We start from the raw sequence: 12831 nt of genomic DNA on the forward strand, positions 1-12831 counted from the left end.
AAAGAAAAAAAACAAGAAGAGTAGTAAACATTGAGTCAGTATATTGAAAAACATTACTATAAACATATCACTAAAATAGAAAGTTATAAACCTGATGTTTCCAGCGCCTGGAGAACTGGTGATCCAAAAAGTCAATGAAGAAATTCAAGAATTTTCAGTAAGAGGGAAAACCATTATAGTATGTGAATTTGCAAGAGGAAAATATGACGTTGGTTTTAAATTTTGCTACAAGAAAAAAAATTGAAAAAAGAAGAAAAAATAGAAGAAAGTTACAAGACCAAAACCAAAAACATCTCTGAAACACAAGATAAAAAAGTCGACTCCTGGTTGCCATCTGCATGTCTTCAACTGTTCCCTAGACCAAATGGAATAGGTCCAGAACATGAACAGCTAAGGAAGAAAAAATGATTTTTTTCTCTCCAATCAATCGGACAAAAAAAAAAAAGAAAAAAAGAAGAAGAAAAAGAAGAAGAAAAAAAGAGGGACACATGGAAAGCTGTGACTGGGCTTTGGCCAAGAGACCTTGATATGCTTTCTTTGAAGCATATCACAAACTGAAATTGTTGTGTTAAATAAAATAAATAGATGAGTAAGACACATGATCAAATAGTAAAATAATACAAAAAAAGATATTTTTTATATGATAAAAAACAGATACAAGTATGATGGAAATACAAAAAGAAAAAGAAAAAAAATGAATAAGATCATTCTGTGACTCTTAGTTCTTAGTCTTACCTCTTATTGGTGTACCACCTGGGTGGATAATATGAATGCAAATAAGATTAAAAAGAAGAATCATTAGTACCAGAAGAAGGAGGCGTAGGATTTGGAAGAAGAGTTAAATCAGATTTACACGATAGAAAAGGATAACAGGAATCAACTGAATAAAGGTGGTAGGTCCTAAGTGCTACTGCACATTATGATACAGAGCCAAGGACCCAAAATGGCACTCAACTCCGCTAACTGGTACAGACATATCAATAAGGAGGGGGATAGTTATTGTAATATGTATCTTTAAAACATTTGAGAGGTTGTTTGTACTATTAATAAGAAGTTTAGGGAGTAATGCTCATCTTGACCTAAGAGCTCTGTGAAGGGCATTTGGTGACAAACACTGTGGCACGGGTCAAGGTACAACATCTACTTTAGGATCAGTGACGCTAAAGGACATTTCCTTGAGTATAGGTGTGTACTAGGTTTTCTACAACAACAATTATTTTGTGAGGGTGTGTGCACCACTACGAAGGTCTCGTGACTACACTAGCTGATAGTAGTAAAATGCATGCCATGCATTTTAGCAGTATTCAGAATACTAGGACTAGTTTAAGAATGGAAACTTGTGGGGGAAAAAAGTGCGCTGGAGATCTAAGCACTTACCAATGGATTCTGTAGATTTAAATACGGAGAGAAGAAAGACAGCATAAATAAAAATGATTATATTCTGTATCTATTGTCACTTTTAAAGATCTATAAATCGGTGAATAAAAATTTTAGACTACGCACTATACACAGGTTTTGCTGACAACAATGAGGTAGGCACTAAACAAGACGGTTAGAACAGCACACAATGCTTCAGAAAGCCAAGAACCAATAATCTATTTGGTCTGTGCTGATTCTTTTAGAAAAAAAATATATTTGTTGAGACATACATAAAATAAGTTTAAATATTGTTTTCTGTGAAAGTTGCCAGAAAAGTAATAATGGTACTGCCACCAGTTACACAATAAATATGTTGCCTATAGGCTGGAATTACACACATCCTTTAGAGGTTTGGGTTTTTTTGTAATTGTTTAAGGGTTTTTTTCAAACACTTTGCTGGTAGTCCCGAAGAAAATATTCAGTTCTCTACACATTGCTGTTTTTGTTTGCTGTATTTAATGTTTTCATTCTGGTGGCGCTCTTTTAAAAGATAGCGTACCTTGCATTTTTGAGGATTTGATCTTCTCTTAGACATCAATTGTAACAAATACTATACCAAAAGGTTCACTGATTATGTGACTAAAGAGGTATGTTTTGATGCCGTTTCATGGCATTTTTGAATTCATCTGATAAGGGGGCCTTCGTGGTTTGCAAAGAAAGAGGAATGCCATGCACCCAAGAGTCAAAATGGAACCGGGAAAGTACAATTCGGACACAAATGGGAAGCTCGCAATCAGCACAGTATTCCTTACACTACGTATCAAATCATAATGTTTTATTTTCTTTTTCTACATTTTCAGTTGGGGACCAATGGCCACATTTTATCTTTTTAGTGCATTACTAATTCACCTAACTAATCCAATGGATTTTTATGGTTTGGATATTTTAGTATAAGAAAGATAAATTGGTTGACTGATATATTTTTATGAAATAGCCATCCAGTTTCTGATTTGACTATAATGTCAAAGAAGGGTTGTTGAAATCAAAGAAGAAAGCAAAAAAAAATAATATATAGGAATGGATCTTTCGAGTTGCGCATTAAAGCGATAAAATAAATGGAAGGTATTGAGGTACAGTCACAGCAGTGGGGAATGAGAAGTAAACACAAGCTGAGGAACACACACACCGGCACACAAGTAGACTTTGGAATAGGTAATGACTACACCGCAGACATGAAAACACACCAAATTAGACGAAAGAAAGGAAGTAGGAAGAAAAGTCTTTACCTATAATTAAAGCAAAAAATAAAGTGAGAAAGAAAGAAAAAGCTTTTTGGGTTAGTACCTGTGACACCTTACCTGATCGTAGCTGCTTTATGCGTCCATTACTGTTGCTTGTGTCAACAGGTAGGTAGTCCTTAAACCAAGATATTTCAGGGTCTGGATTTCCACTGGCTGCACATAACATAGTGGCTGTTCGCGTGCGCTCCACCACTTTCAATTGGGGGCCCATGTCAATAGTGGGAAAACCTCGGGGAATCTGATCCTCTAAAAATTATAATAGGATTTAGAAATTAGAATGATTTCGTAATACATGGTATTTCTGATTGCTTGGTATATTACATTATGCAGACTATTACAATAATAAACTGTTTAACCCCTTCAAGACCTTGCCCTTTTCCGTTTTAGCGTTCTCGTTTTTCGCTCCCCTCCTTCCCAGAGCCATAACTTTTTTATTTTTCTGTCAATATGGCCATGTGAGGGCTTGTTTTTTGTGGGACAAGTTGCACTTTTGAACAGCATTATTGTTTTAGCATGTCGGGTACTAGAAAACGTGAAAAAAACTCCAAGTGCGGTGAAATTGCAAAAAAAGAGCAATCCCACACTTGTTTTTTGTTTGGCTTTTTTTCTAGGTTCACTTAATGCTAAAACTGACCTGCCATTTCGATTTTTCAGGTCATTCCAAGTTCATAGACACCAAGCAAGTCTAGGTTACGTTTTGTCTAAGTGATAAAAAAAATTCCAAACTTTGCTAAAAAATAAATAAATAAATACAATTGTGCTATTTTCCAATACCCGTAGCGTCTCCATTTTTCTTGAGCTGAGGTCAGGTGAGGACTCACTTTTTGCATGCCGAGCTGGCGCTTTTAATCATACCATTTTGGTGCAGGTATGTTCTTTTGATCGCCCATTATTGCATTTTAATGTAATGTCGCGGTGACCAAAAAAAAGTAATTCTGGAGTTTAGAATTTTTTTTCTCACTAAGCTGTTTAGCGATCAGGTTAATGCTTTTTTTTATTGACAGATCGGACGATTCTGAACGTGGCAATACCAAATATGTGTAGGTTTGACTTTTTTTATTGTTTTATTTTGAATGGGGCGAAAGGGGGGTGATTTAAACTTTTATATTTTTTTTTATTTTTTTTTATATATTTTTAAACTTTTTTTTTTTTAAACTTTTGCCATGCTTCAATAGCGTCCATGGGAGGCTAGAAGCTGGCATAGCCTGATCGGCTCTGCTACATAGCAGCAATCATCACATCGCTCCTATGTAGCTGAATTACAGGCTTGCTATGAGCACCGACCACAGGGTGGAGCTCGCAGCAAGCTGGCATCAGCAACCATATAGGTCTCAAGGAGACCTCTGGTTGCTATGCCGACGCATCGCCGACCCCCGATGATGTGACGGGGTCGGCGATGCGCTCATTTCCGGCCCGATGGCCGGAAGCGCCGGTTAAATGCTGCTGTCAGCGTTTGACAGCGGCATTTAACTAGTTAATAGCGGCGGGTGAATCGTGATTTCACCCACCACTATTGCGGGCACATGTCAGCTGTTCAAAACAGCTGACATGTCCCGGCTTTGATGCGGGCTCACCTCCGGAGCCCACATCAAAGCAGGGGGATCAGACCTCCACAGTAATAGTACGGCGGAGGTCGGTAAAGGGTTAATATATAGCTGTATATATTCTTTAATGAATCCTTAAGTGCACATTTCCGTTAATTACTGTATTTAACCCCTTAATGACCGCCAATACGTCTTTTAACTGACCTGAGATATAAGAGAATAGCCTCCCCATACAGGTGACAATCCTGCAGCGGTTGGTTGTGCACTATAGCTGACAACTTGCTGCATCAGCCACGATCAGTGTTTGCACCTTCCATATCAGTTTAACCCCTTAGATGCTGCTGTCAATAGTGACTACATCATTATAAATGGTTAACAGAGTGTGGGGGCTTCCTCTTTTTCCAAATTGGTGCCCTGAGATCATGATTGTGTGGTCCTGATGTTTGCCATGGCAATTCACGACCAAATAGCAGCCTTACAGTCTGACGGCTGTAGTAATCTGTTCAGAAGTTAGAGACATTTAGGTAATAAAAATACACTTTTTCATTTCTGTCATGCCACTTTGCACTAATTCCTGTAAAGCACCTGAAGAGTTAATAAACTACCTGACTGCAATTTTCAATACGTCAGGGGGTGCTGATTTAAAAATGGTATCACATTTGGAGGTTTCCCAATATATGAGACCCCTAAAGTCACTTCAAACATGGATAAGTCTCTAAAAAAATAAATTTTGTAAATTTCCTTGAAAAAATGAAAAATTGCTGCTACATTTTTAATCCTCCTAAAATGCTAACAAAATAAAATAACATTTTACAAATGGTCCTGATGTAAAGCTGACATGAGGGAAATGTCATTTATTAATGGATTGCTGTGGTATGATCATCTGGATTAAAGGAATAATCATTCAAATTTTGGAAATTGCTAATTTTTTATCATTTTTCTCAAATTTTTGATATTTTTTATTAATAAACACAAAACATATTGACCTAAATTTACCATTATCATAAAGTATAATGTGTCACGAAAAAACAGTCTCAAAATCACTGGGATTTGTTGAAGCGTTGCAGAGTTATTACCACATAAAGTGACACTGGTCAGATTTCAAAAATTTGGCTCTGTCACTAAGGGGTTAAAGTTATTATCTTCTATTTCAAAGATGGGACAGAGGAAAACAAAGCGCTGTATGCTACTACAACATAATAGTGTACAAAGATGTCTTCCTGTCCCTAATTATTGAATACATTTTGCAATAGTGGCATCCCTTCATGTCTACGCTCCTCCATCTCAGCAGGGATGAAGACTTACTCACTGCCCAGGCCACCTTGACACTTCCTCTGCTCCAGCTTCTGTGCACCAGGGCCTGTGCACACCTCGCAAGTCTCTGGGCAGTGCGATTAGGGCGCGCGCTCCCTGTCTCTTACCAAAACAGCGTGCACACTCCTAATGTGTCCTCAGCCAAGAGGTGGCAAGCACTTAGTACTTAAGGCAGCTCCACCCCCTGGGAGGTGCCTGAGCAACTTTGTGTTTGCAAACTGGTATCAAGCTGTCAGATCCTTGTATCCATCCAGTTAATCCTGTAACAGTACCAGTTCTATGTACCTGTGATAGCCTAGTCTGAATATGTACCTCGAGCCCGAAACCGCACTGGCAGTACCTGAACCTGAAAACCAGTCCCATCTGAACCAGTTTTATTATCTATTTCACCAGAATACGGTCCCATCTTTGACTCAAAGTCTGCGTCTACTGTTCTGACCCTTGTGGTTAGCTGCTTCGGTGCCAGGATCTGTCCTGGAGTGGCACCTGGAGTACACCTATAGCTCAAGTCTAGCCACACCATCAAGGGCTCTAGTGAAAACCCAGGTGGTCACTTAGTTATGCCCCTCCAGCCTCTTCCCGATCTGTGGCATATTGGGTGCATGACCCACAAGCATGACACTTTTATACAAACACTTTAAAGTGTGTGTATAAATTATAAAAAGAAAACAACAGATCTACTACGCAAGATCATTAATGTAAGTGATCAGTCATATTTTGTCACTTTGGATGTCATATCAGGGCTGAATAGATTTATTAGACAATAAGATCCTTTCTCCAGTATGTACAGAGCTTAATGTTGCCAGTGCAAACCCGGCATTAGTCATGAGGCAAAGGAGGCAAACTATGGCCTCTATTTGGTAATACTACTGCCTAGTAGGATATTTCCAATAGTAAGCTTCTGCAGCAACTAGCAGCTCTTTCATTCTTAGCTGTCCATCCATTGCCACTTTTTCTTTTATAACACATTTTGCAGAACAATGTCATTAATAACTTTTTTCAATCTTTTCTATGCAATTATTAAACCCATGCCACAAAGGATGTAATAAGAAATGCTAGGCAGTTAGGTATATTTACAGAAAACAAAATGTGGCAGCCAGGTGCAATATAGGTATGGCATCTACAATTGTCAAACTGATCTAGTAGAACATGAGCAAAAACTAACAAACATTAAAATGTCTACATTTTTTTCCTAAATTTTCAGCATACAGTAATCCAAATCCCTCCCCAAAATGACAATGCTAGAAAGGTACATGATCAAAAAGATAGCATCTGCAACTAGGTGCCTATTTGCAATGTAAAATTTGACTAGTAGGATATTTGAAAAAAATCAGTTTGGACACAAACTTTGTAAGGTAGACAGTTGCAGTTAAATATTTAGGTTTTAGTGTATATTGTTTTGTATTAAAAAAAAACCTGCTGTTCTCCCCTTCACAAAAATGATTGCCAATGAAATGCAAAAAAACTCAGTACAGTCACTGGTTTGAAACAGTCACTGGCTGACACTGATTTCACTTTTTTCACTAAAAACTATTGTGCGGTCTTGCTTCTGCTTTCTAGTGTATTATGAATGAGAAAAAAATGTGTAATTCTATATCAAATGTGGCAGTACAGATGCCAGCTATACATCAATGATAAATTAAATTGATCAATCTACTACTCTCCCTCCAACCTCCAAGTGGCTGTCATATACCAACCTGTGGGCCCAGCCACTGCCTCTAGACCTCTTGCGCTCGACACCGCTACTGGGGTGTCTGAGTATAACAGAAATAATAATTTTAATGCACAAGCGTGCGTGCAGTGCCGCTCTGGCGGACGCCACTAACCACCCAGACTTGGGTCAGGAAAGCGCTCTAATAGGGCACGGCGCCGCACTGGCGGTCACAGCAATAAGACGAATTATCGTGTGTTAAGTGCTGATAGCTCTGTCGGGCGCTAGATAACAAACATCCACCATATGGGAGCAGTCAAACACTAGGGAGGGGATGATTAATGAGCGACTTTCACACATCAACACACACACGTTTTCAAGTATACACTAGCGCATGGCCGAGCGGCCATGCAAACCTTTTATAGCGATAGTGCTACAAGACCTTCCAGATGGTCCAATAGGAGCCGTAACTGGACCTGAGCATGTGACCCCCAACCTCCAATAGGAGGTGGTCCCGTGGGCATGCTCAGTATGGGAAAAGCAGGACTTAGTCCCAGAAAGACCTGCTCACTGCTGAACAGTGCTGGCTACAAAGGCAGAGCCTGGAAGGGCAGCAGTAACCAGTCGTACAGTATCAGCCTGAGCCAGACGCTGGGACCGACATCTCCGCTGAGCAGGCTCCACTGTTGCTGGAGAAGAATGGGAGACCGCAGATGGAGACCAGAGATGGTTCGAGATTGCCCCTGTGCAGAGGCGGGAACTCGACACCTAACACCTCCCTCTCCAACATCACTGAAGGGGAGCTTAATCTTCTTCTCTCCAAATCACACCTCAACACTTCCATCCCATCTCCTCCCCAACCTCACCACCACACTTATCCCATCCCTAACCCATCTCTTCAACCTATCACTAACTTCTGGTACCCTCCCTTCTGCTTTCAAACATGCCACAATCACGCTTATCCTCAAAAAGCCATCCCTCAACCAGACGGCTATGCCAAGCTATCGCCCCATATCACTGCTGACATTTGCTTTAAAACTCCTTGAGCAGCATATCAACGTTGAACTTTCCTCCCACCACTCATCTTGCTTGCTCTTTGATGATCTACAATGTGGTTTCTGTCCCTATCATTCCACTCAAACTGCCCTGATCAAAATAACGACATACTTACAGCCAAAGCTAACAGACAACTCTCTATACTCCTCCTTCTAGACATGTGCTCTGCCTTTGACACAGTTGACCACTGCCTCCTACTACAGATCCTCTCTTTCTTTGGCATCAAAGACCTCGCCCTAGCCTGGATTTCATTGTACCTTTCCAACCGCACATTCAGCGTCCCACACTTCCACACTACCTCCTCATCCCGCCCTCTCTCTGATGGAGTCACTCAAGGCTCTGTCCTAGGACCCTTAGGCTACTTTCACATTAGCGTCGTGAAATGCGACGTTGCGGCGCACCAACGCATACTGTGGAAGCGCTGCACAAAGGGGGCAGCGGATGCTGTTTTTCAACGCATCCGCTGCCCCGTGGTCGGAAATGCTGGACACGAAGCACCAAAAAAGTCACATGCAACGTTTTTTGGTGGCGATGGTCCGACGCAACACGACGCAACCGTCGCACAACGGTTGCGATGTGTGGCAATGCGTCGCACTGTGTCGCTAATGCAAGTCAATGGAGAAAAAACCCATCCTGCATGCACTTTTGCAGGATGCGTTTTTTCTACAAAACGACGCATAGTGACTTGCAGTGCACGACGCTAGTGTGAAAGTAGCCTTACTCTTCTCAATCTATACCCATGGCATGGAACAACTCAAAGTCTCTGGGCTCCCAGTACCATCTATATGCTGATGACACTCAGATCTAGCTCTCTGTCCCAGACATCACTTCTATGTTGTCCAGAAACCCAGAGTATCAGCCATATCCTCCTTCTTCTCCTTTGCTTCCTCAAACTCAATGTGGACAAATCTGAACACATCTTTCCTCCATCTCACGCATCTTCCTTACCTTATCTATGTATCAAAATAAATGACATCACATTTTCCTCCGTACCAGAAATTCACTGCGTTGGAGTAACCCTTAACTCTGCCCTGTCCTTCAAACCGCACACTCAAGCTCTTTCCACCTCTTGTGACCTTCAGATAAAAAATATTTCCTGATTCCATCCTTTTCTCAACCCCTAATCTCCTAAAATACATGCCCCCATCATCTCCTGCCTTCGACTACTGGAACATTCTCTTTTGTGGCCTCTCCTGCTAACACTCTCGCACCTCTCCATTCCAATTTTAAATCTGCTGCTAATTCATCTCTCTCCTCGCTACTGCTACGCTTCTCTCTTCTAAAAATCTCTTTACTGGCTCCCAATTCCTCATTGTATCCGGTTCAAATTACTAATACTAACCTACAAAGCCATCTATAACCTGTCCCCTCCATATATCTCAGAATTAATCTCCCGATGTCATCCCTCACGCAAACTCCTGTCCTACCAAGACCTCCCTCTCTTCTCCACACTTATCTGTTGCTCACCCAATCGCCTCCAAGACTTCTCCCAAACATACCCCATCCTCTGGAATGCTGTGCTCCAGCACTTCTGGTTACCAAACCACATTCACATCCTACAGACAGAATTTGAAAACCAATCTGTTCAAGAAGGCTTACAGCCTGCAATGAACCAGCTGCCTCCTCACCACTCCCAGAGCTACCACCTCACCAACACAGGAACTGCTGCAACCCCCCAAACCTACTGTCTCCCTCCCCACCATCCTGTAAATTGTAAGCCCGCAAGGGCACATGTTATGGTTTCCAATGGCAAGGAAACATCAGAAGAATATAATAAACGGACAAGCTCTCGGGTGATGGAAACTAGAGCTGACCGCGATGCTAAACCTACACACCACACTAGAAGTAGCCAGGGGGCATTCCTGCGTTGTCTCTAGATGCCGCGCGCCAGCCGGAGAACTAACTACCCCTGGTAGAAGAAAACACAGTCCTGGCTTGCCTCCAGAGAATGTCCCCACAGGAGATAGCAGCCCCCCACATATAATAACGGTGAGAGCAGATGAAAAGACACACGTAGTATGAAAGCAGATTTAGCACAGAGAGGCCCGCTAACTAAATAGCAGAAAGATACAACAGAGGACTTCGCGGTCAGCTGCAAAACCCTTCAAAACACCATCCTGAAATTACCTTAACTCATGTGACAACTCATGCCACTGGAGTGGTAATTTCAGCCCAACAAGAGCTTCCAGCTGCAGAGATTCACATAAGTGCAAACTGGACAAAACATACAAAAATAGACTTAAGGACTAAAGTGTCCAACTTAGCTGAGCAGAAAACTGGGAGCAGGAACATGCAACAGAATCACTCTGGATACATTGATGGCCAGCATTAGAATGACTGAGGAGCAAGGTTAAATAGGATACTCCCACATCCTGATAGGAACAGGTGAACTGAGAAGGCAAAGCTAGCAGGACACCAGTACCACAAGAGACCACCGGAGGAGCCCACGAACCGAATCACAACAGTACCCCCCCCTTAAGGAGGGGGCACCGAACCCTCACAAGAACCACCAGGGCGATCTGGATGAGCCCTATGAAAGGCACGGACCAAATCAGAAGCATGAACATCAGAAGCTGTAACCCAAGAATTATCCTCTTGACCGTAGCCCTTCCATTTCACCAGATATTGAAGTCTCCGTCTGGAAACACGGGAGTCCAAGATTTTCTCCACCACGTACTCCAATTCACCCTCAACCAGCACAGGAGCAGGAGGCTCAACAGAAGGCACAAGTGGTACCTCATACCTCCACAATAATGACCGATGGAAGACATTATGGATAGCAAAGGATGCTGGGAGGTCCAAACGAAAAGACACAGGGTTAAGAATTTCCAAAATCTTATAAGGACCGATGAACCGAGGCTTAAACTTAGGAGAAGAGACCCTCATAGGGACAAAACGGGAGGACAACCACACCAAGTCCCCAACACGAAGACGAGGACCAACACGACGATGGCGATTAGCAAAACGTTGAGTCCTCTCCTGGGACAACTCCAAATTGTCCACCACCTGCCCCCAAATACGATGCAACCTATCCACCATGGTATCCACTCCAGGACAATCCGAAGACTCCACCTGACCAGATGAAAAACGAGGATGGAACCCTGAATTGCAAAAGAAAGGGGAGACCAAAGTGGCAGAACTGGCCCGATTATTAAGGGCAAACTCAGCCAACGGCAAAAAGGAGACCCAGTCATCCTGATCAGCAGACACGAAACACCTCAAATAAGTCTCCAAGGTCTGATTAGTACGTTCCGTCTGGCCATTTGTCTGGGGATGAAATGCAGACGAAAAAGACAAATCAATGCCCATCCTGGCACAAAACGCCCGCCAAAATCTGGACACAAACTGGGATCCCCTGTCGGAAACGATATTCTCCGGAATACCATGCAGCCGAACCACATTCTGAAAAAACAGGGGCACCAACTCAGATGAGGAAGGCAGCTTGGGCAAGGGCACCAAATGAACCATCTTAGAAAAGCGGTCACACACCACCCAAATGACGGACATCTTCTGAGAAACAGGGAGATCAGAAATAAAATCCATAGAGATGTGTGTCCAAGGCCTCTTAGGAACAGGCAAGGGCAACAACAACCCACTAGCCCGAGAACAACAAGGCTTGGCCCGAGCACAAACATCGCAAGACTGCACAAAAGTACGCACGTCCCGAGACAAGGAAGGCCACCAGAAGGACCTAGCCACCAAATCTCTGGTACCAAAAATTCCCGGATGACCTGCCAACGCAGAAGAATGAACCTCCGAGATGACTCTATTGGTCCACTCATCCGGCACAAACAATCTACCAGACGGACAACGATCAGGCCGATCCGCCTGAAACTCTTGTAAAGCACGTCGCAGGTCTGGGAAGACAGCAGACAATATCACCCCATCCTTAAGTATACCCGTAGGTTTAGAATCTCCAGGGGAATCAGGTTCAAAACTCCTAGAAAGGGCATCCGCCTTCACATTCTTAGTACCTGGCAGATACGAAACCACAAAATTAAACCGGGAGAAAAACAACGACCAGCGCGCCTGTCTAGGATTCAGACGTCTGGCCGACTCAAGATAAATCAAATTTTTGTGATCAGTCAAGACCACCACCTGATGTTTAGCACCCTCAAGCCAATGACGCCACTCCTCGAATGCCCACTTCATCGCCAAAAGCTCCCGATTACCGACGTCATAATTTCGCTCGGCGGGCGAAAATTTTCGAGAAAAGAACGCACAAGGTCTCATTACTGAACAATCTGAACTTTTCTGCGACAAAACCGCCCCCGCTCCGATCTCGGAAGCATCAACTTCCACCTGAAAAGGAAGAGAAACATCAGGCTGGCACAACACCGGAGCAGAAGAAAAACGGCGCTTAAGCTCCCGAAAGGCCTCCACAGCAGCAGGAGACCAATCTGCAACATCAGCACCCTTTTTAGTCAAATCAGTCAAAGGCCTGACAACGCTAGAAAAACCAGTTATGAATCGACGATAAAAGTTAGCAAAGCCCAAAAATTTCTGAAGGCCCTTAAGAGAAGTCGGTTGCGTCCAGTCACAAATAGCCCGAACCTTCACAGGATCCATCTCAATAGAAGAGGGGGAAAAAATGTACCCCAAAAAA

At 42.6% G+C, this 12831-nt stretch overlaps 1 protein-coding gene across 26 annotated transcripts in view; it reads right to left on the bottom strand.

Moving 5' to 3' along the window:
- Window positions 1–12831, bottom strand: part of PTPRD (protein tyrosine phosphatase receptor type D) — a 2959440-nt gene that overhangs the window by 185617 nt on the left and 2760992 nt on the right. For 15 of the 26 annotated variants that reach the window (XM_077249205.1, XM_077249204.1, XM_077249203.1 and 12 more), the window contains one exon: window positions 2718–2906. In XM_077249205.1, the coding sequence (XP_077105320.1) occupies window positions 2718–2906 (189 nt within the window). Of the gene's footprint in view, window positions 1–735; window positions 754–2717; window positions 2907–12831 lie in introns of all 26 variants that reach the window. The other 11 variants (XM_077249189.1, XM_077249202.1, XM_077249190.1 and 8 more) reach the window with 1 other exon arrangement.

Source organism: Ranitomeya variabilis, chromosome 1 (assembly GCF_051348905.1).
Source record: "Ranitomeya variabilis isolate aRanVar5 chromosome 1, aRanVar5.hap1, whole genome shotgun sequence".
In the NCBI taxonomy this organism is placed as follows: Eukaryota; Metazoa; Chordata; class Amphibia; order Anura; family Dendrobatidae; genus Ranitomeya; species Ranitomeya variabilis.